The sequence below is a fragment of the Pholis gunnellus genome (genome assembly GCF_910591455.1).
Source record: "Pholis gunnellus genome assembly, chromosome: 21".
NCBI lineage: Eukaryota > Metazoa > Chordata > Actinopteri > Perciformes > Pholidae > Pholis > Pholis gunnellus.
This window is the reverse complement of record NC_136548.1, coordinates 11,940,464-11,965,034: the sequence shown is the minus strand read 5'-3', so window position 1 is coordinate 11,965,034 and position 24,571 is coordinate 11,940,464. Positions and strand designations below refer to the sequence as shown.

The window sequence follows — 24,571 nt, the reverse complement described above, 5'->3', positions numbered from 1 at the left end:
TGCCCTGCCTATCCTCCCAGTCTGCATGTAGGTTTCTGGCATTCATGCCAATAAAGGCAGATGTTGCAACTCTTATTGTAGCCCTTTGAGAAAGTGCAGTTGTACAGTATTTTCTATAGACAGACGTGGCTTTGACAGAGACAAAGCGGCTGCTGCAGCTCACCAGTCCTATAGTGTTCTGCTGTCTATACAGCCTACTGTGCTGACACGACAAAGCTTTGTTTCACATTTGCAAAGCCCTGATCCCAGCAGGGTCTATAAAGAGGTCTGGTACATCCCGACATCTGGTCTGGACTGAACTTAACACAGTTACAATGGGCAAGGTAAGCATGCAATTTAAAATCTATACAGTAAAAGCTCCTAAAATGTTGTGTGTTGTGCGTAGCGTGTTGATCATTTGCATCTAAAAGGGTAAATAAGCTGCATAGAAACACTAAAAAATAATTTCCTTTTGTCACATAAAATGTGAAAGACCTTCGCTGAGTGATAACTTAACCTTGTGTGGGAAGAATTACCATATTTTCATACAGGAAAGTAAGCTAGAAATGGCAAAGAATCGCAGAAAAAAAAAGCTAAATAAAAGCGGCACAATAAGACTTAGTTAGTTATACTTAATTAAAAGATGCCTTTGTCTTCTGTTGAGGATAGTAAAACATTGCAATTATTCAACTGAACTTGGAGTCCTAATTCCTGTAAAAAAATAAAAATAAATGGGCCAAGATTTTTTTTTCCTCTTCATTAAAATATACCACATGCTGTTCAGTATTTTATCAAACTTTGCTTCTGGTACAGCATTTGGGACATTTCTTCAAACTCCCTTAAGCTTATCTATTTCAAAATTTCACTTGCAGTTATTTTGTAGAAGAACTTTGTTTGACAAAGCTCACTTGCAAACCTGGCTCAGAATACCAAATGGTATGGTTATGAATCTAAATGAGACTAAAAGTTAGCTTTGTTGAAGAGTCTGCAGAGTTGTAAAACTATGCAAATAATAGTTGGTCTTTGACATAAACCCGCGTGGTGATAACGTCCACCCATCCCTCACTTGCAGGTTATCTTCTACGAAGAGAAGAACTTCCAGGGTCGTCACTATGAGTGCAATAGTGACTGTCCTGAGATGCAAAACCACTTCAGCCGCTGTAACTCGATAAAGGTGGACAGCGGTTGCTGGGTGGCCTATGAGAAGCCCAATTATGGCGGCTACCAGTACATGCTGAACAAGGGCGAGTACCCCGACTACCAACGCTGGGCAGGCTTCAATGACTGCATCCGCTCCTGCCGCATGGTGCCACCTGTGAGTTTTAACTGATGCCCTACCCTGTTTGCAGCAATGTTCTCACTAAAAAGCTTCCTGTAGATGTGCCAGTTTAAGATCATTTAGTTCTCAAGCCTGGTCCTACTGTTTTCACCACTTTGTGCCAGTACCTGAGGCTATTTTAAAGCATCTCTTTGTACCTTGACCTATAATTGAAGTTAAAAAAAAAGTGTGTTATGAGAAATATGGACTGGGTCATTGGATCAGTTAGTCTATCAATAACTTCAAATTGTCAAGTTATTCTACTGTGGTAATATAAAGTTTAATAAATACTTGTGTTAAATGACATTATCACCATTTCCTCCCTAGTATAATGGTAACTACAGGATGAAGATCTTTGAGCGGTCTGACTTTGGAGGTCAGAATATGGAGCTAATGGACGACTGCCCGGATCTGAACGAGCGTTTCCACACCCGTGACATCTCCTCTGTCAACGTCATGGAGGGCTACTGGATACTGCATGAACACCCCAACTACAGGGGACGCCAGTTCTTCTTGCGTCCCGGAGAGTACAGGAGGCACAGCGAGTGGGGAAGCAACAGCCCCACCAGCGGCTCTCTGAGACGTATCACTGAGCTCAACTGATTCCCAGCTTCTTCTTTTTTTTTTTTTATCCTTATTGAGCCCCACTGTTAAACATCCCACCCTCTTGTTCCCCCCTAATGCCAGCACTGTTTCAGTGTGGTCTCAACACTGTGGTGTCCTAACCCCAAACCCCAAAATCATACATTTGAATGATGGCGGGTTTTGGTGTGTCTGATGTTGGGTTCTGGTTTTGTTGGGTTGCTTTGCATTGCTGGGTAAACTTCCTCCCCAACTCAGTGCTCAAGCAACGCTCAATAAATAGTGATGATCTTTTTTTTGCTTTGGTCGTCCCAGAGCAAAATGATTTGCCTCGCCGGTCCCCAACCTCCTGTCCTACTGGAATCACAATAAAAGAAAACTTGATGAAAGTCAACTAAAGGGAGCCTTTGTTAATTTCCTATTGGCTACTACAGCTGTCACTATAAAAAGATCAGGGGGATATGACTTTTCATAAATCTGAGGAATATTTTTCTCTTTAGTATGGTGATTGAACTTAGTTTCATCAGGCCACAGAGTTAGATCGAAATGTAACCACCGAGGTCCTAGACCGAGAGTTTCTACAGTTTGCCGTGATATTGTCATTCCACATACACAAAGAAAAAAAATCAAGGAAACAGAAGCTTATTCTTTGAAGTTCAATATTAAAAGACCAAAAAAAGGGTATCTGAGGATGAGCATGTAGGAGTCTTTATGAGATCACATGGTACAGAGTAAGCGCGTTGGGCCCATGAAAGATGCCCATATTAGATCCACATCACAGGGCCAGTGCCAACTCAAAGAGTTGGAGTCAAAGTGGTCTGGTATTAGCCCGGAGCATCAAGCTCTCTCAGAACAAAAAACAAAACCCAGTCCGCATCCCTGCTCATGCATTTTTCATCAGCCCAAGATACTGAACCCTTTCAGAAATAAATATCAATTATTGAAATTGTTAATTAGACGCTGCGTAATTGGCAAAGATGAATAAATAACTTTGACCATTAATTATTGATTCAAAAAAAATTTAAGCCCAGTGGGGAGTGCATTTGAGTGTCTCTTAAGATCAAGCACAACAAGAAATGTGACTTTTGGCCTTGAGTAATGTCCAATTAAAGGATTGTCTGCTTTGCTGTACAAGTCCAGTGATTTGCCCTCATCACTCTTTTTATATCTGTGGACAACATCAACAGGGTGCAACATGGGAGCTGATCAGCTGGGGTCTGGGGGCGATACCAGATAAGAGATGAGTTCTCAGCCATAAATAGAAGTTAATCTAAAATCATAAAAGGGGCAGTGTCTCCAAATATTAACCTAATTTAGGGAGTAAGCCCTTTAGACTTGCATAGATCTACAGAAAACTGGTGGTTTCAATTGTATGGTTACAACCCTGCAAAAACCTGAAAACTTTGTAAACAGCTTAAATATTCAGTACAGTCATGTTGCACAATCTACTAGTTCTACTTAAAGCATCAATGCAATCTGTCCTAAGTTCAGTTTTTAAGAGACATAAGTTGGTACATCAGCAGAGGACAGAACTGGGCTGATCAAAAATAGCATGGCAACGTAAAATAAGTTGTTGACTTGGATTCAAACCTGGAGTATCAGACACTTTGGGAACGATTTAGCTGAGAATTGTGAGAGTCTACATACAGGGTCGCAGCTTATTGCCAGTATATGATAAATTCAATGCAAAATCCACTGCTCAACCTTAACATAATAGAGATTTCAGTCAATAACCTGACAATGAAAGCCTTCCATATCACAACAAAACACTCATCAGAATTACGTTATTACTTAAGTAGAAAACTGGTGTTAATAAAGCAACTAGGTATCCACATATGATCCTGAATAGCTAGCGTTACTGGAGCAAACAACTTTGATGCAATATTATAAAATACAGCTCTATAACACACTGTGCATCAAACAGGCAATACTCAATGTCCCTGGATTGTTCCTTCTCTACCTCAAGTCATTTAGACGATATTTTCAATCGCTTCAAACATAAAAAGGACAAAAGAGTGAGATCCGAGTTTTGTCTCCCTCTTCATCTCTGAACCCTTTGGACTTGGTGATGGGAAGCTGATTGAAGGGTAAGTAGTGCGTTTTAGAGAATGAATTCTTTAGATGCTGGAGAAGAGAAAGAAAACGAAAGAAACCCAGAACGTAAGCCTGTGATTCCATTATTAGTCTCAGTTCTCCTTCTCCCTCTTTTCATTTCTGATGGCTGGATAATTAAACCTCTATAGTATTGTCTTCCATCTTCCTTGCCCCACTTCCAGCAACGCGAATTCCCCTATGGGCAACTTTAAAAAGGCTCTTTTTAGACATCTGTTTTTCAGATCAGCACGACTTTTTTTCCCCCCATTAATTTGTGTTCTTTGTGAAAGTAAAAAGACTAGTGCCAGGACAGAGATGAAGATGAGCGTATAAAATCCTTAACATTTCAAATGCAAAAATCAAAGAAAGTAAGAAAAATATCCAAATATTCTTTTTATTTTTTATTCTACAATATCGCTATTATACAACCCAAACCAATCCTTAAGTGTGCATTGCAAGACATCAGACAGGAGCTCAGAGGCTGGAATGTTACAGAGCTTAATTTAAAAGCAGTCGCATTTGCCCCTCCAGCTTGAAGGAGGCAGCTTGTCAATTACCGTTCCTGCTCTGACAGAGGCTTTGGGCGCCAAAATGAACACGCAGGAAAGCAGCAAAGCATGGAAAAATGAGCACAACTTGTAACAATAAAAATTTAAATAAAATGGAGTCATACAAGTATTCTAACTTGTATTGCTGTAAAACAAAACTGGTAAATGTCGGATACTTGTGTATAAATGTTAATCACGTCATTAGGTTTTAGTACAGAAAATCTTAATCCATAACACACCCGGATTTGGTTAAACTGAGAGAAAGCAACATTGTCTTCTATTAAATGCTAACTTGATATGTTGCATTAGTTCCAAGTCTGAAATGACATAAAGATCAGCACATCATCTAAAGAATACCTGTACATTCAGAAAATGAAATTACAACAAGAAAAGCAAAAAGGGATGCTACATAAACAAAGAAAGTGTTTACTGTAGAATCAGCATGAAGCTAGTGGGAAATGAGTTAATGCAATCAGCTCAAATAAAATTAGGCCTTACACTTAGAATATATTTACAATTATAGCAGGAACTTGTGAACGATATACAATATCTAATAAATGTATCTAAGATAAAGATACAACATGCCCATCATCATATTACTGTGTTTTTAAGGGCTACAGAGAATTACCAACTGTGCTGACCATTGACGTTACACAATAACATTGACAAAGAAAGTCAATGTTGTACACGTCTTAAAGAGTCCCGCTTTTACTTGCATGTTTATCTTTGCATACATATTTAAATGAACATTGTTGGTGGGAGCCTGAGAAGATTTTCATTGCCGACGACTTCTTCTCTGAAATTATGCGTATAACAATAAAGATCTTGAATTTCTTTCATACACATATTACGATGAAATGAAGGAAATGTTTCTGTGAATTAGTGTCAGTGTCATTCCTGAGATTGCCTTATTAGAAGAAGAATTTCAAGCACTTCAGTGTCCTTTGATATTGATATGTAAATATTATGTATTTACTCTGTCTCAAAGAACGTAATCTTAGTTAACTTCATTCTTGCTCACGGTACTCCAATTAATCTATTATTAGGGAGGTATTGTGTTGTGATTGCCACATAATACATCCTGCCGGAGCCTATTAGGGGGACTTACCCAACTCATATAAAAGAATCATAAGCTGAGGTAGAATTTAAAATATGTGTAAACAGTAGTGACATCAGCCATTATCTGCAACAAGACCCCAGAGGGAGCTGCTGGTGGGCAATGCAAACCATTTCGACCAAGTGAGAGTTGTGAAAGTCTCTGGGCTAGTTGCTTTCCCTCTGCCCAGCAAGAGGTGGCACGACGGGCAGGTTTTCATGGAGGTACTTCATGGTACCCTGTTCAGAGAAGTCGGCTGCTGTGTGCCCGTCACCTCTCAGGACCCACTTGGTGGTGAGCAGCCCCTCCAGCCCAACGGGGCCTCGGGCATGGATACGTGCAGTGCTAATACCTACCTCTGCTCCTAGAGACAAAGACAGCAAGTGAGAATGTTAAACATTTGTGTTGTTGAAAGAGGCTCTGCAGCAGTTTGAGAGTGAACAACAATTGAAATACAAGTAAGAATATGTAGGAAAAAAAGAGGCAACAAAAGACAAATGATAAGACCACCACACTTACCAAGTCCAAAGCGGAAGCCATCAGCGAAACGGGAGCTGGCGTTCCAGAAAACACAGGCGCTGTCCAGCAGCTGCAGGAACTGCTCAGCTGTGTCCTCTGTAAGAGAAAGGCAGCTTATCGGTGCCACTAGGTCACAACTTTGCATCGCTAGACCCTTCCAGGCATTGACAAGTATGTGACAACAACTATTCATCGTGGTGGTGCCATAGAAATTGAGCTGAAATAATGCAGGTTTTCTCTAGATTACATCACAGATTATCTTCCAATTCACGAATAAATCTATCTATACTTACGTTTATACCTAGTTTATATTCTCTCTCTCTCTCTCTCTCTCTCTCTCTCTCTCTCTCTCTCATCCAGTGTGTCTCTAATAGCTATAACACCTACCTAACTATCCATGTCCATATTCTATCCAGTGTATCTTGCTACTTATTGTATCCATTCTTCATCTTAATCCCTCTTCTTTGAGATTAGCCGACACCGAGACAAACAACTGAGTGCATTTTAATTCATCGAGGTACCTTCTGTGGTCACCAGATGGCAGCAGCACATCCTCCACTGCAGGTGAGAAAAATCCTCAATGTAGAAATGTGAACGGCACACTTTGGGTGTGTTCCACTACCCATATTGTTTATTATGCTGGAAAATGATTCAGTATGTCCCAACACACAGTATGTCAAATGCAGTATGCCAAAAATACCACGACGTTTAGTTGCATGCGGTTGCATTTTGCGGTGTGCACGCTTTTCTGGCTATTCTGTCCCACAATCCTCTGCGCAGCAGATGAGCACAGACCGACGACAGCTCACTGATAGAAGCCGCAAAGATAAATGACGGATGTATGAGCAAGAGGGTCAAAGTTCAAAGTAACATGTCCCAATTTCATGCATAAAGAATGCAACAGTACGTACTTTGTAAGGGTAGCTTCAGTCTGTGCTAAAAGAAAAAAGATGAAGTATGGGATTTGGAACACAGCCTTGAATTTTTCATACGCTGCTCACTTTTTATACGATTGCCTGAAGAGACTTTCAAATATTCTGCATATTTGTATATCAACCTTTAATGAGTTTCTTTCATGCATTATTGTAGATATTATTTTCTCAGAATGGTTCCTTCTATAGGAGTCTATCCATGTTACAAATGCTGCTATTTATGCGACACCTTTAGTTCACACCAAGATTTCATGATACCCCCAAAAATTGCCCGACAAATGAATGAGACATAAAAATGGCGATATGTTGGTCTTCAACACTGTCTGCCTTTAAAATCAGGAGATACTCAGGAAGGTTTCAATCAACACGAATTAGAAAGAGGCGGTGTGACGGCTCACTTAAAAAGACAAAAATGTTTTGAAACTGCTACACGACCCAAAGTTATGACAGGGAGGACTCCTGTAAACTGTGTTTTAGCATCTGCTCTACATTTTAAATGAGCTCTGTCCCCTACATTGGCGTCACACAGGGAGGCTGTGCACTCATCTTGACAACAACGTGTCACTGCTCATTAGTCCCTGTGGCAGAAAGTGAGATGAACGAGGAAGGTGAATCAAGACGATGAATATCAGACACCTTTCATGAAGAGGAATAAATCAAGGCAAGATAGACCGAGACTCACCAGTGCCGTTTAGACCATGGTGAGGTAAAATATGACCATAATAATGAAAGATTTTTGCCATTTTAAAATGCAAATTGATGGAGAGACACAGCAAGAAAATACTAGAACGAACGCATTGGGCCACCTACCGTTTTCTGTGATGATGACGTCGGTGTGGGAGCTGCCATACTTGTGAATATGGTCCACAGCCTCCTGCATGCTGTCCACCACCTCAATGCAGCACTCCAGATCCCCGTACTCTGTCCGCAGGGACTTCGCCTCCGACGGGCTGAACGTCAGGTAGGAGGCGAACCGAGGGCCGGCATGAATCTTCACCTAGTGACGCCACACAGAAACATGACAAATGAGATAACAAGTCCTTTTTTTTTTTTTAATCATTCATCTTATGTTGGATGACATGTAAAAGTACTTGTAAGGTGCTTTACCCGTTCGGTGCGCAACATGTCAACGATCTGGTCAAACAGTGGCGTCCTGAGGATGTCCCTGTGAATCAGCAGGCTTTCCATGGCATTACATGCAGCCGGGTAGTCGCACTTAGAGTCTCTGACTGGAACGGGAAAAATAGACAGTATGTTAGTAGTAGTTAGAACTACCATCAACAGAATGCGAGGAAGTTACGGTGTTGACCCGATGTTAAAGACGTCTATGCATTTTGTTGCAGAGATTTCTACTGAAATTAGCAAGCTAACCAGCTACCCCGGGCCCGCATCTGCTTGTAATACCGCTTGTTCCACGAGAGGCGATCGTCAGTTACTCAAATGTGTGAGTCGTGTACATTTACTAATACGGTTACTTCTGCAGCACAAGTAATCAGGGGGATTTATAAATGCTGACCGATTTTGATGACTTTGTCCACGCTGGCTTCCCCATCAACGTAGACGTGGCAGATTCCCTCGCTGTGACCCAGCACCGGGATGCCCTTCGCAGCCCGCTGAATGTTCCTAACCAACTGGGATGATCCTCGAGGGATGATCAAGTCGATCATCTTGTCCAGTCGGCACAGATCCTCCACATCCTCACGAGTGCTCACCTTGTAACAAAATACATGTCAACCACAGCAGCTACGTTTCTAATTGAGGTGATGCATTTCCATCCAGACTTCTGCGTTCTCCCAGTCCATAAACTGTGTTATATGTCAGGTTTGTATTGCTTTGTAATGAATACATGTATAGGAAACATATTTTACCAGCTGCACTGCCTCTCTGACTCCGTACATGGAAAGGGCTTCCTGGGTGAGCTGGTGGAGGACCCGGTTGGTGTTGGCTGCCTCCTTTCCTCCCTTCAGCAGGAGGGCATTACCACTGGCTATAGCCAATGCTGACACCTGGGAGGTAAAAACACACAGGGTTTGTGATATTACTGCAGTCATTTCAAAAGAGTCTTGCAAAAAAACATGAATGAGAATCAAGAGAGATTTGTTGGAATGTATATACATTTACAGACAAAGGTGTTCTTGGTGTGACATCTTGATAATTTATCTATGTTGTTTGCATTTGTCAGTACAGAGTCAAATTGCCGGATCCGTTTGCCTGGATACCTGTGGCAGGCAGTCAGGTCGGGCCTCAAAGATGACCAGGAGAACTCCAATGGGCACAGTTATCTGCTCCAGCTCCAGGTTGTGAGCCACCCTGGTCCTGCGCAGCACGCGACCCACACTGTCCTGGGCGGCCACGGCAATCTGGCGCAGACCTATGGCCAAGCTGTTAAGTTTGGCTGGTGACAAACTCAGGCGCTTTAGCATGGCTGGTGGCAAATGGCCTGTAGAAAGGAGGGAGAGCAAGGTTGCACTTTGCTATCAGGTGATATGGGCTTCCACTAACTGAGGGCAAACCACAGAAGGATAAAATGACAGAGTCGCCCTCTGGTGGAGAGATATAAACACAACTGCCCATTTGGAAATATTTACAAAATGATCTCTGAGGTACGTTTAAGTTGCAATATCATGATTATAATTAGATTTGATTCTTTCTTGTCAGAGAAGAGTCTTTTGATAAGAGCTTATATTTCTAAGTAAGCCCCGGAAATACCACCCTTTCCTCTGCAAAGGAATTATTAGCTCATGCCACATACTTAATACATATTATGGACTCTAAAAACTTAAAATAGTGCTAAAAGTTTGCCAGGTGCAACACTGTCACATCCTCTGTAAACCTGACAAACGGACACATTGTGGACCTCTGTTACCTGCATTTACAGCCAGGTCCATGTCCATCTTGTTAGCAGTCAGAATCTCTTCCTTTTTTTCAGTCAACAGCTCTGCAAGCTTGCAGATGATCTCACTCCTCTGACAACACAGTAAACCAAACACAGGCAGGATGAGCATACAGCACATCCATCCACAAGAGGTCAGTGTTTCTCTGTTTCTGATAAAAAGGTAAGTTTAGCTCTAAAATGTTGTTGTTCATAACAATAGAAACACATCTTTACTGATAAAATGAAATCGTTAAACACAACTAACAGTGTTAACTGAACACAAGAATAGTCTTTTTTTTTTTCTTAAAACAATGTGGCACCTGGTCTGGGGGCAGAGAAGCCAGGGTTCTTCCGTTCTTTCGTGCCATTTCTGTCTGATGCTCCACAGTTGGGCCTGGTTAGGGATCGGGGACAGACACTCAAAGTACACTCAGTAGCCAGCTTATTAGGTACACCTACCTAACACTAATGTAGTCTAATACAACAGTCCTATAACAAATCATAACCCATGAAGGTTAAAACAGTTTCTCAACAAAAACCTTTATAGAGGTGTTGACTCAACTTGATCTTTTTAATTTGGAGGCTATAGTGGTGCTGTTGAACTGTATTGGTTATAGAGAGGTGGACACAATGTTAGATAGCAGATAGCACCCCAAACAAGTTTCAAAATTACCATAGCATAGCAACTTCTGTTTTGACAAAAACAGAAGTTGAACATTCTAACATTCTAACCTTCCTGAAGGACTGTTGTATTATACTGGGTTGATTTTTTTTGTCTGCAACAACACGAACGTGAGAGGGAAGGCATGCAACCCAGGTGAACTCACCAGCAGGTTTGATCTCAGAGAAGAAGGTTCCCACTTTCTTGCCCTCCACAATGTCAGTGATGACATGACCCGTTACTTTGGGGTGGGTGCCATTTGCAATGACCACTGAGGTGCCACCTTGCAGGGCCCACATGGCAGCCTTGACCTGCAAATAAACACAGAAAGAGACACGCGATTCTTAAGTCTCTATGTGAAGCCTTTACTTTTTTAAAGGATGAGTTTACAATCTCAATATAAATGTCAAAACCATACGTTACCTTCCACATACATTACATAAAGAAGCAGAACATAATTTACGTATTTTTTCTTATCTCACTTAACAATGTGAAAATACTAGTAAAAGTCCTGCATTCAAAATAAATTGAAATAGAAATACAGATTTTTTTACATCAAAATGTCCTTAAAATATCAAAAGTAAAAGTAGTCATTATGAAAAAAGATGCATGTTGCTGTGACTGATGGAGTACTATAATTTAAATCTCTCATTAACAGGCTTGGGCATACATGTTTTTCCTCTAAACATGAGTATAAAATCCATTGTACAAAAAGCTTTGCACTCAGATGAGGCTTTTTGACTTGAATGTAAATAAAAAAGAGTTTTTAACAAAGTGATTGAGTGCTTTTGACATACCTTGGCCTCCATGCCTCCAATTCCAACTCTGGACTTTGTACCATAGATGATGGATTGCTGGTCTCCAGGGTAGAAGATGTCAATGAGCTTAGCGTCATCTGTTCCAGGAGGGCTGTTGTACAGTCCTAAGAAATCAACGGTGCTTACACAACTTATTTGCTCACACATGCGTCTAAAATACACAAAGCAGCAAGACACATTGCCCTCCAACTTTAGTAAAATACACTCTATACTAGTGTCTATACTAGTGTCAGCATTTAACTGACGCATAAATAAATTTGATAAAACTGATGACTCTCAGTCAACCTTCTAAATCTACTCAATTGGTACTGAATGGACCCTTGCTCAGCTCATGACACACTCGTGTGCGCACACACACCTTGTGCTAACCCCATCAGCATCAATTTCAAACATGAAGGCAGAAGGTCTGTGTTTGTCTCTTTCACATGACTCTCATGTGACCCTGAGATGGGCTGGTGGGGTTTTTTTTTTTTTCCCGGTGAAGAGCGCGGACAGATGGTGTTATTACCTAACAGCTGACCCAGACTGTTGTTGTGGTAACGCACATACCTTCCACGTCAGACAGCGCGATGAGGAGGTCAGCCTTCATCTCTACAGCTAGCCGCGCCGCCAGACTGTCGTTGTCCTTAATGCTGATCACCTTAAGAAACAAAGAAAAATGCTGATGTCAGCTCCTGCAGACAGAAAGTCAGCCATCTGACATTTACCCGTCTGAGCCTTTTCTTGAAGGATAGAGGCAAGCTGATAAACGGAAACAAATATCTAAATACGTATGTAATGAGAAAGAGAGAGAGAAGCAGAAAAGGTGTGTTATACGTTAGATATTTTTTAGTGTTTGGTTATTCCTGCAGGACAGGTAGAGGATGGGTCTATGTACAGAAGTTAGTCCCATACCTTCTGACAGCACCTCCTCCCAAGTGACGGCATGCACTGCCACACACACCCTCCCTGCATGCACATGCCTTAATGGGTGAAGGCAGAGCTGATGAGGTGATTTCCGGGTGGCAGAAGGGTTTCAGCGTGTGTGTGGATGAAAGAGAATACTGCCGCTAATGAACAGTGACTGTCTACACATTAGGAACACCGTCTCTACCAACCACTTCAGCATCCCCCGCTGCCACCGCCACCGTCACCACCGCCACCCCATGCTGTCTGTACCCACATTTACCCCCTGCAGGTCGCTGTTGGGCTCCGGCGGGGGCACCACAGCGTCATTGGTGTTGATGATGGGCACGATGTTCATACGCAGCAGCTCCTGCAGTGTGCTGTTCAGATTCTGCCTCTTTTGGTCATCGTGGAAATCCAGATTTGTCACCAGGACCTGACAGCAGAATTAACAAAGAGCGCCGAGTGAGAGAGACAGATTAAAAGATGTCACTCTGCATAATGCATACAAATCTTCAGCATTTTAAAAAGGGATTCTTTTCCTATGGAGGTATAGAAGTACCTGTGCAGTGCAAGTGCTGTATTGGGTGAACATGGCCTCGTACAGGGCCATCAGGCCACTCTGTCCCGCCGCAGCACAGGCCCGGGCCTCCAGCACTGGCAAAGACTGAACAGAAATGCAGTAAACGTAGTTACACTGATTCTCTCAGTAAACGGCTTCAACCAGCAACACGCTTCAATCAAACTATGCCAGGTGTTCTGCAGAACGGTGGGGAAATAAAGTATGTAACGGAGTGAAAAGTAAGAGCACAAATCCTCTAATGGATCGGTACCAGTCTCATTGAGGTGATCTCTATTTACATAATTGAAAGAAAGCCCGCGGAGAGCAGCAACAGAAATCTAATCTAATTATCTGACTCAGTGTAGATTTAACGTTACCTTAAGGCTCAACACATTCCTCCACCTTCTCTTACCGTGTCTTTGAGCTGATTGTTTCCTGAGTGCAGCGCCTGTCGGACACTCTGGGACAGCAGGATCTCATGTCTTAATCTTTGCTTGCCAAAGGCCACCGCTCCACTGGTGACAATCATCATCTCCCTGCCTTGATTCTGCAGCATGGCCACCTGGACAACGATACACCCAATTAGGAATCGCACACGACAGCTGGGGCTGCAGTTTGTTTTGTGTTTTTTTTCTGCTCAGACTCACTGAGGAATCAGCTTCAAAAGGTTGGTCCACCAAAATGACGAAAAAAAACATTTCTTTCTTACCCCTTGTTGTAACTAGCCATGATGTTAGTTATTGCTTTAATTGTGAGTGTTTTGAGGTATCTGTCACTGAGATTTCTGCCTCTACATAATTACAATGGGGTGAATGGAGTTACGCTTTTGGTGCTCTAAGCAAGAAAAGTTACAATTAGAATTTAAATTAAATGTGCCTGAATTTTCTTTTCAAATAAACTATATTCATTCAAATGTTTCATTCATAATCTTGTTGCGATTATGATTTGTGCTCCTTTTTCTAATAATGAAAGGTTACAGCGCTTCGATACATCTCATAGATGTGTAGTAAAGGAAAAGTAGAAGAGAAAAGTAAAGTTGAGTATGTAACAACATTAAAATCAATTAACAACAAATAAAATAAGTTGGAATCAGAAAGAAAGTATACTTATGCAGATAAATATGTATGTTTGGGAGCTCGTCTACAGATCAACAAACTGCAGTGGATGAAAAAATATCACAGAACTTGAAACAGATGCTGTTTAAGCTTGTATTTAGTTTCTCATCAATAATGTTCCACATGTACGTGCAGTTCGTGCTGGTGTTTGGCCTCTTACCTGCTCCACAATGGAGGCCAGCCTCCCCAGTGCCAGGCCGCATTCATCTCCACGTGTGACCACAGCGCTGCCGAGCTTCACTACGATCCTCTTGGCCTGACGCAGTTCACCGCGATGTGCAAAGGAGCTGCCGTGGGCCCTCCCCTGGGGAGCTGTGTAGAGGTGCAGAGGGCGAAGATGTTATTTTTACACTGCTTGTGATAGAGGGTGTTTTATCGCTCAGAAGTCACTTTGAGCTACAATGAAATGATGCCTGAATAGAAAAAGATACACCTGTCATTGAGGAGAAAAATCAGAGGCAAACTATTCTATTGAGATTAATTAATCATTCTTGAAAGACATGGGGAGCTAAGTTAGGAGATCCATTTATTAATACAAATCTATTTAAATTAAATCCAAAAGTAAAGTCATGAGAGGAATAAAATCAATGCACTGCTGTAGGCGGCACGTTCAATCTATATATCCTATTCATTTATTGATATAAACCTTTCCACACAAAAACACTGCCGTCATTACATCCATGTACAAACAGGCATGTTTTGCTGGTTTTCATGGATGATATGACTGAGACAAACAGAGTAAAGCCCTCTTATAGATTCATCTGTAACCTGGGAAACAGATAACCACAGCCTTCAAACCGCCACATCAGCAGGGGAAGCAGAAAAGACTGTGCTGACAGTACACATCTCTCTGAGGCAATGAAGCGGGAGGGAGGGAGGGAGGGAGAGAGGGAGAGGGGTCTGTGACATCTTGTTCTGACTAGAGTTGGTCCCTGCAGGAACAACATTCTAGTCAAAGTTTACACAGTAAGTTACAACAGCAAAGTATTATTGGGTGCACCTCTGACATTCATCACATCTGCCTGTAGATACTATGTTGACATGGACACAATCATGAACTTATTTGTCCACTTTCAGTAGAAAGATGCTTTCGAATCTGCAAGCAAGAGCGTATTAAAGCTGAATCTAATTATATTCATTATAAATAAATGTCTGTTATTTTCTTAATAAATCATTTAGACTATGTTGTGTCAGAAAACATTTTTAAAAAACAGTCAAAACTTCAATGTATTAATTTGCAGTAATATAAAGCAGAGGAAAGTAAATATCTGGTATTTCTGCTTGATAAACTGCTTGATAAATTATCAAAACTTGTTAATTCTAGGGTTGCATCTTTCAATGATTGTATTATTGATCTGTTGATTATTTTTAAATACATCAATGAATTGTTAGGTCTGTAAAATGTTTGAAAACAGTGAACATGTTTCCTCACACGTCGCTAAAGCCCAAGGCGATGTCTTAAAATTGCTTGTAACAGTTTACTGTTACATAAAACAAAGAAATGCAGAAAATCCTCAAACCTGAAAATCTAAAAACAAGAAAAAATGACTTCAATGATGAATCACATATTAGAATAATGTAATATTCTGTCACTTTATTAATCAAGAAATCGATTCAGAGACTCTATATTAGAACAAAATCCTCTTTTTATATCTAAAGATCTGCAATAACAACACACTACTGGATGATCGAGAACGTAATATGCATAATATATATATTTATCACAATGTGGTGCAGCATGACTTGCCTTGTGTCAGTGGTCTGGTGAGCACCCGGCATACGTGTCTCTGGTAATCCAGTCGGATCCTTGAACACAGGGTCAGCCTTCGCAGCAGCATGGTCAGTTTAGTAGTTTAATACTGTCACAAAGACATACAAAGAGAGAAATGCTCAACATATAAGCATCAAACACGTTCAAGAAATTAGAGGTGGGTGTTGTATCTAAATGGCAGCATAAAAAGTGATCCCTTGTAACCTGAGGTGAGGTCAAAATGTAATTGCTCTGTTCTTACTTAACCTCCTGAAGTCCCCGTGTGGCTTGTCCTGTGTGGGCTATGTACCTGCCCTGGCCCCTGAGCAACGTCTTCTATTGAGTTGTTCTCATCTTCGTGAACCCGTTACTTCATCATTTATCACAGAAATACTTCAACAGAGGTGGACTTTGCATGTGAACGACTCCTCCCCTGAGTGTGACAGAGCTGCTGATGAAACTGCCACTGCTGCTTGCAACGACCGTTGCCCCCGCAGCGTCTGTAAATTGTTTTCCCGCTAGAGTCAGAAGACCAACGATTAACGCATCACTTATGGTCGCATTGACGTTAAGATGCAATGTTGCACATCAAGTTTGTAAACACAGAAAAGTCTCGTAAAGTGGCGGTGAAGTGGCAGGATGTGACGTCGGGCTAGCCGGCGAAATGCGGAACACGAACGGAAGTGACACACATTTCAAACTAAAGCACTAACACATTTTTCTTAAGATTTGAGGTTCTAAACTTTTTATATACAGTCTATGGTTCTAACAAATAACGCATGTATATTCTGTAAAACATCAAGAACTAAACATCTATTTAATCATTCCGAAATCTTAATGTATACTCATTACATTTTAATGAGTATATATTAAGATTTTGGAAGAAAATTGAGGACTATGTTAACACTTAAACCAAGCTGGACACCAAGGATGTAATATTGTACTATAAAAACAAAAACCATAAAGTTCAGCAGACTGTCAGTTTATTAACGTTATAAATTTGGGGAAATTTAACATCCATAAAGCAAAGTTCTCAATGTTTTGTCCGTCGTTTGAACACTTCAGGATTAAATGAGTCTATCCAATTTATAATCAATAAAACATGTACCCATATACTTTATCTGCTATGCATTTCTTCGTGTAATTACCTTATGTCGTGGTGCCATGTTGGAGTCACGCCCGTGCATACTTATTTTATTATTGTCACAAACCGGGCCGCACGGCCATAACAGAAGAGTGAGATGCACACAACCAAGCAAATTTACAAACGATTTATTTACTTAAAGGCAACATAAGAGGCAAGCTTAAACCAACAGTGGAGTCAGTACGTTCAGCAGTGTAGGTTAGTGCATGAGTGAAAAGTGTGTATGCAATGTTGTATAGTGTCGCTGTAGCCACAATGTCAACCAAAAACCAAATGGGTTTCTCAGGGAGGAGAGAGGGGCCAACTGAGCTCAAAGAGGGTTTTTAAAAGATTACACTGGCAAACAGGGCCCATGTGTTGCCAGTGTTGCTGATGAGCTCAGGTTTTTCCACTCTGCTGATGACCTTCTGCCACGCCTATACCTCCAATACCTGCAGGGAATGCAGACACAAGACTTATGTTCATATTGGTCCTGAAAAGAAATTTAGTGATGTTTTGCAGTGAAGTGGAATTTATAAACACAATGTTTGCGGCATATACAAAAAGCAATGTCATTGAGCATGCTGACTCTAGATTACCAGAGAATATAATACGGGCACACAACCCATACTGGGTTTTTATGATTGTTGCTGGCATAACACATTCTACATTGCTTTTACACAATTAACTCCATAGTTTACACTATGTATAAATATACAGGGCCACCAAAGTTAATTTCTAATTATTCTCAGTTCATCAATCTGAAACTAATAGGAGGACAAAGTGGAACCAGCTGTCCTAATTAGTTCTTTCATTAACTTGTGCACATTTCATTTGCACCATGTGGTGGAGAAATCACAGGGAGATGAAAGTTTTCTGTACCTGCACCAACATGCTGTGACAAAATGAAAAGTAACCCAGATTTGACTGACACTGTCGGACTCCCACTGCCTCTAGACCTTAGATAACTAAATTGGCTCCTGTAGCTCTGGCTAAATGTGTGTTATTCCATTATATGTGTCCTGTTCTTCTCTCTGTTGTCCGCTCTTACCCTTTATCTGTTCTTCTGTGTTCCTCCTCCCCTTCGCTCTTTTATCTTTCCATCCGACTCATGGGAAGGAACTGACCCCTACCTTACTCCCGGCTCCACTAATTCACTAACTATACGTGTCTGTGTGTGTTTGTATCTGCACAACCTTTTGACTTATCGCTGGTCTGTACATTTTGATCAATTTATTGGTAGAAGTACAGATTTTTCCTCCTAAAACAAACAAATCAATTTTGTAACAGAAAAATGTACCTATGAACAAAATGAATACAACATTCACAGACGACAGTAACGTTTTATCAGGAAGGAATCATATTCTAACAAACTAACTAATACTTTGCTCTAATATATCACCATAACATTGTAACGGATTGCAACACAACACAATATCACTTTGAAAGTAACACTTCCGTAAAACCTTTTTTCGATGGATTGCTGCCGTGAATATTGCATTGCAGTTATACAGATATTTTGGTTCTGTTGTGTTGGAGTGTGTGCTTCCTTCATTGGGCCTCTTTATATGGTCAAAGTAGCAGCATGTGATTGTTTCATCATGTTCTCAGATTGTGAATTCAAACAAAAACACTTGCTTGGGTTTAGGAAACAAAACCATTTACGGTTTGGGATGAACAACAGAATATAAAACACCACTAATGTAACTTTGGGACACAAAGAACACACCAGTCTTCTGGATGAAAGTTCTGTTTTGACCCAACCTGCCTTCCAAACTATGTGAGGTTTTTTTCTGTCTTTATATGTAATCACACTCCTGGAGCTTTTTCTCTGAGCGTCTAAATCATGGACTCGGATGGGTTGACATTGTAGTTACTTAAGAGCCCAGTGAGTCTCATGCAAACACTAACGAGTGCCATGTGACCACGCAGAGTGTGACAAAGCTTTGGTATTTGACTCCCGGGGAATGAAAACGGGCTGATTGTTTCTAATATCAACATGTCTGTGTGGTAGCAGAGCCAGTCTAAAATAGCTGCAGATACGCGACTATATAACCCCTCTAATACTCAACCCACATAGTCAAGCTGAGCCGTTATCCACTGGAGAAAAAGCAGATCAGAGAAGCTGAACTGTTTCCATTGAAGATCAACATTTATCTGCGGAAAAGTTCTGACACAGGCAAACTTCAAAGGGAAAGATTGCTGGAAGCAAACGGAACAGTAGCGGCATAAAGAGTGAGCGGAAAGAAGGTTTGTTAGAAGAAAGGATCAGCGTAAAAAGTAAGTTGCATCGCCATTTTACTATCCGTTATTCAAAATTTCAGTATTTATTTTGTATTACTGTATTTTTAAAAATAATGTATCCTTTTTAATACTTTTTTTTAGCATATTCCTTTTCATAACATGAAATGTGAATCACACATAATGTAACAAAAAACATTTCATTGTTACAATAAATCAATAACAATGTCAGCAAGATAATATAGCCTCTAGACTAGATTTCATATTGTGCAAATGGACAAAATCTAATAGAGAATGATTTGTATTCATTGAGGCAGAAAGGGAAATACGTCCTCAATTTACAACCAATTTTTCAAACTGTATGTTTATTCTCTTAAAATAAGACAAGACATACCTTACACAACCTTACATCAAAGCATATATAGCAGAGCTAAAGACAGTCAAGGCAGAACAATTAAAATATGTATAAATAAATAAAAAACAAAATGTGAGCAGGAGCAACATTATCCTGGAAAGTGATCATAGTCACATCAATTAGATTAATTTAGAGGTGCTTTATTGCTGCCCACAGATGATTACCAGCAGCACTCTGTACAATTTTTCTGACCTCTATTATTCAGACGGATCCAATCCAGAAAGGATTGCTTGTCGGTTTGCTTGGCGGAGGCAGCAGGGATGTGCAGTGTGGGTGGTGCGGGTAGAGCTGAACTGGAGTGTAGCGTCCTGGAGGAGGACTGGCAGACAGGACAGAGCTACATGGCTCACTGGCACAGCCTCACCCTCGTACCACAGCATCCCCACAGGTTAGTGAAAGAGCCACACTGAATGCTTTTTAAAAATGAAGCAAGGTATAATGACAGGGGCATATATGTTTGTAATGACACTTAACCAACACGCTGAGAAAGAAGTACAGTTGTTTGTGCTTCTGACCCTCTTAGGACAGTGATGGAGGCAGAGCGCTCAGGAAAACAATGGGAGGCCAGGAAGCTCCTCCAGAGATTCCTCTCGGGGGCCATCAGCAAGAATTACCCACATCCCAAAACACACTTGACCAGACGACCACATCAGCTTGTCTCAGACCCCTCTGCCATGGGGCCGAAGGTGCAACAAAGTCCAGCTCATGTACAGAAGGAAGAATGTTGTGCGACCACAAGAGCAAAGAGCGTCAGAGACGAGTGAGAGGAAGACTGTGGTGAAGAAGGCCAAGTTGCCAAGATTCCTGCGCTGAAACTTTTGTTCTTGATAAAGATATTCAATATTTCAACAAAACCTAAATATTCTATTGTACCTTTAGCTTAATTAATGAGTGATAGATTGTGTTTGAAATAAATTCTCATTACAATTTAACTTGACTTTTTTGCAGAATTCCAAATCCAAAATACCTTGTGTCCCCTGGACACTGTATGGTTTTGGATGTCTGATGGCGGTCACGTTTTTTGAGCGCGTGTACTCAGGATTCTGGTACAGCTGCCGGGGATAAACGAGGTGTTAAGAGACTCCTGGGGAGAATACAGTTGATTACAACATGGCATAGATTAGTTCAGCTGTTGCTTTGGGATACGCTGGGAATAGACGGAAAATTAATTCAATCAGGGGTTGAAGCTCACTGTTTAGTCAGCTGGCCGCTGTGGCTAGTGGTTTTAAAATATACACAAAGTTATTTCAATTGAGCAATAAATAGGATTTGTCCCATTCCCTGGCGCAAAATAACCACACTGAACATCTACAGAGAGGTGACAGACGTTTGTTGACATTCTTAATTTGGATAATTTGAAAATACTTGTTGTGTGAGTCACTAAATGTATTTGAAGAGCTGACATAACACTGTCAAGTTTGACATTAATCTTAAATGTAAACCACCAGTGTACAAACAGCCGGAGTCTTTTTTCCCCAGAAATAAGCACTTCCTCATTTCGTGGAGGTCGATGTTAGAAAGCAGAACAAAAGTTTAAATTGTGATCAAGCATCCAATCCCATAGAATATCAGTATTAATGGCGGGCAATTACTGAATATTACTCTGTCGATTTAATTGTCTTTGCATGGACACATAAAGGACTCTTTCATTCCTTGAATTTATTACGGTTATGGATTTAAATATCCTATAAAGTTTAATTTGTCCCCAAAATGCGTGTATGAAGTTACACCAAGAAATAATTACAGATCTATTGAAAAAGTGCTGTCAGTGTCTTTCCTGAGTGAAACCATTAGTACTCAATGTAATAACAGCTTCTCTCTGCGCCATACGACAACCTCTAATTTTGTAATCATTTACTATTGCCTGTCAACATGAGAGACTTTTCCTTTCCCTTGCTACGACTCACCATTCCCCATCTCTCCGCCGCTCTGTTCAGACATCATCAAAGTAAGATGGCGACATAAAAATGGAGACAAATTTGTTTGTGTCTTTGAAACAGGGTTGCCTGAGTAGAAACTGGTCTATTGGTTGCGTGTAAAAGGCCCTTTAGAATGATTGTTGAGATATGGCGGGCCTCTGAGAGGTGGGTGGAAGACCTGAAAGTCCATTAGTGGGTCCAGTGTTGGAGGAAGCCCCCCTGATCTGATGGTATCAGCACCTCAGGGCAGGGAACGAGAACAGAACAAAAGCTATTAGGCAGCAACACAGGCCCAAAAACAGGATTGCTATCTCTGCCCAGGAAGCTCAGAGTAGCCCAAAGCACATGAGAAAAACACTCACAGAGGTATATAAGGCGTTTGATGGGGTAGCAGCGCACCTGAAGGCTGAACCACTAAACACGGGTGTTAGTGCAAGGATGGACGAAAAGGGAACAGAGAAGGGAGTGGCAGCCATGGCGGCCTGCTACCAGGGATTTGATCCTGCAGCGTATCTGCAATATAACTACACTCCACCACGGGCAGATTTGGAAAGAAAGGACAGCATTGTGCCGTGGAAACTGGCATGCCTGCATAGAGCTTTCACTGAAGGTAAGGCGATGGGGTGATGGATCATGTAGAATAAAAAAACAAACCACTCCTGATTAAAACTTACTATGATATTGTCATATTTAAACACCTTTAGATAGGTGTATAAATACAGTAATAGTAAAATTGCTTGAATTCCGCACCAATACTTAACTCCTGTAAAAGGCAAATGTTCCAGAGGCCGGATGTTGCTCATGTTGTTTCCTTTCCTTTATTCTCACTCTTTCTCTTGAATCTAATACATACAATAATCACACAGATTTAAGGTGGGTCCAAACACTGTTCACATGTAAAGATCTTTGTTTTGTATATATTCTTTTCATACTTAATTCTAAAGTTTAATACAATTTTAACAAAGTGGTGCAACACTTTATTGCAGAATATGTGAAACTGGGGTAAAGTTGAACAGTGTGAAATAACATTTCATCTAATTTAAAGGAAATTGTTGAAGTGATAAAGTGGAATTAGGGACACATTTTGGTTAGGCTAACACTTGTCTTACTCATCCTCGCACTTACCTTTCCAGGCGATGTGAATGGCGAGCTGCTGGTGGACATAGGTTCGGGTCCCACCCTGTACCAGGTGCTGAGTGGCTGTGAGGTTTTCAACAAGGTGCTCCTCACAGATTTCCTGGAGGTCAACAGGCAGGAGCTGAGGGGCTGGCTCCAGGACGAGGGAGGCTGCAGCCTGGACTGGACACCTTACCTGCAGCATGTCTGCAAGCTGGAGGGACGACGGTGCGACCAGATCCCTTTTAACTCTGTTTGAAGACTTGACACAACTTTAAATATCACTTACTAAGAATAGTGGTTGTTAGACTAGAATCCTCATGAGGAAACAATTTAGATTTGCAATGTACGGTACATTGTGTTTACTGAGTAAATGATGACCTGATGATAGGACTATAGATGTAAAGTCAGGGGGGGGGTCGCCAAACTGATTATGCAGTATTTCATTCTGAGCGTGATCCAAAAATCCATCCAACACTTCCATTTCACTCAAAACCACATGCTAACATCACGGTAGCAGTAAAGGCCTCACCAAAGTCAGTCGGATGCATGATTTTGGAACCATGAACATTTTGTACCAATTGATCAAATACATGTATGTCACTGGATAAGTGAAAGTCAGTGGATCCCCAAAAGGACCATGAATGTCTGTGCAAAATGTCATGTTGTTTGAATTGTAATAAAATTGATACATTACTATAGTGCAGATTAATACTGTGTAACAACACTGTTGTTACACTAGCTGTTTTTATCTAATTTGGTGATTCATTGATATTGTCTCAGGCCCTCAGCATGGACAGAGAAAGCTGCCAAGCTCCGTCAGGTCATCACGGACGTCGTCCCCGTAGACGTGCACCGGCCTCAGCCTCTGGCCCTTGACGACCTTCCTTCAGCAGGGGCCGACTGTCTCGTGTCCTGCTTCTGTCTGGAGAGCGTCAGCCCCGACTTGGCTGCCTTCAACAGGGCCCTGGGCCACATCGGGAGGCTGCTGCGGCCCGGTGGCCACCTCCTGCTCATCGGAGCCCTGGGAGAGAGTTATTATTTTGGGGGCCCTGGCGTAAAGATCCCCGTGGTCCCACTGAACGAGGCCCAGGTCTGTGCTAGTTTGAAGGAGAACGGCTACACCCTGATCAGGCTGGAGGTTTACATACTGCCTCAGGACATGAGGGTGGGGGTCGATGATGTTTCTGGGGTGTTTTTTGCAAAAGCAAGAAAGTAGTAAAAGCTAAGTGGGAAGTATCCAGATGAAATTGTTATTGATTAAGCAGAGGTATACGCATGATTCAGCACAGCTGACATTTAAAATAAGAATTAGGTTATTTGTGATGCTAATAATAATACCCACAAATATGTGTTTTATTTTTTGGAGGGGGGAGGTTGCTTTGATTGTGATTGTGATTGATATTCTATTCACATGTGAATGAATTATTTCATTCCACATTATTTCATTGGTCCAGTAAATGTCTTTCCTGAGGGCGAATAAGGAGACGTTCACTTTTGTCAGTGTTAGAAATGTAATTACACATCGCCACCTGCAGTTCAAACTACAGCATCAAGAATGTAATGCATCCAGTTTTTGTTTTAGTGTAAGCATATCACATCACGACACAGCGGTTTGCAAGCTGTTTATAAACAGCACATTTTAATATGCTTCTTTTTTCAATTTGCTGTTATTCAGTTAAGAGGTTAATGAGTTGCCTGTCTTGTTCATTTGTGATGATGTGAATAAAGCGGATAAAACAATTTTCTATTTCATGATGGTTTCTGATCTAAGATCATATATAAATCATTTCATATATTTCCATTGGTTAATCATTATATTTGCTATGGTATCAACTGAACTAACCATACAACTGAGAATATGATTGTGTAATTAGAAGTGTTGAACACTGGGCGTCAGTGTTCTGCCATCTTGAGTTGCTGCTCAAATATCAGCCGTGGACCAAAAACGTATTCTTTTATGTTTCTGATTTGGCTAATGTTAATATTTTACATTGGTCTGTTTGAGTTCATAAACATTTAG

General features: G+C 41.1%; 3 protein-coding genes across 3 annotated transcripts; 2 read left to right on the top strand and 1 right to left on the bottom strand.

The window, feature by feature from the left end:
- Nucleotides 1-314: 314 nt before the first annotated feature.
- crygmx (crystallin, gamma MX) lies at nt 315-1,900 on the top strand (the record flags this gene model as incomplete). The annotated part of the gene is made up of 3 exons (XM_079182922.1): nt 315-323; nt 1,052-1,294; nt 1,625-1,900. 3 exons carry the CDS (start codon nt 315-317, stop codon nt 1,898-1,900), a joined length of 528 nt encoding a protein of 175 aa, XP_079039048.1.
- A 3,765-nt stretch (nt 1,901-5,665) lies between these two features.
- Nucleotides 5,666-16,099, bottom strand: aldh18a1 (aldehyde dehydrogenase 18 family, member A1). Its single transcript, XM_079182237.1, has 18 exons — nt 15,997-16,099; nt 15,732-15,843; nt 14,145-14,296; nt 13,282-13,431; nt 12,870-12,974; nt 12,591-12,743; nt 11,972-12,062; nt 11,402-11,526; nt 10,771-10,915; nt 10,264-10,337; nt 9,935-10,034; nt 9,288-9,508; nt 8,937-9,074; nt 8,585-8,780; nt 8,176-8,297; nt 7,879-8,065; nt 6,137-6,232; nt 5,666-5,981 (listed from the first exon to the last, which is right to left on the bottom strand). Exons 2-18 carry the CDS (start codon nt 15,820-15,822, stop codon nt 5,785-5,787), a joined length of 2,343 nt encoding a protein of 780 aa, XP_079038363.1. The 5' UTR covers nt 15,823-15,843; nt 15,997-16,099; the 3' UTR covers nt 5,666-5,784.
- Nucleotides 16,100-21,870: 5,771 nt separating this feature from the next.
- On the top strand, nt 21,871-23,767 carry pnmt (phenylethanolamine N-methyltransferase; the record flags this gene model as incomplete). The annotated part of the gene is made up of 3 exons (XM_079183242.1): nt 21,871-22,042; nt 22,566-22,776; nt 23,332-23,767. 3 exons carry the CDS (start codon nt 21,871-21,873, stop codon nt 23,765-23,767), a joined length of 819 nt encoding a protein of 272 aa, XP_079039368.1.
- Between the last annotated feature and the right edge of the window lie 804 nt (nt 23,768-24,571).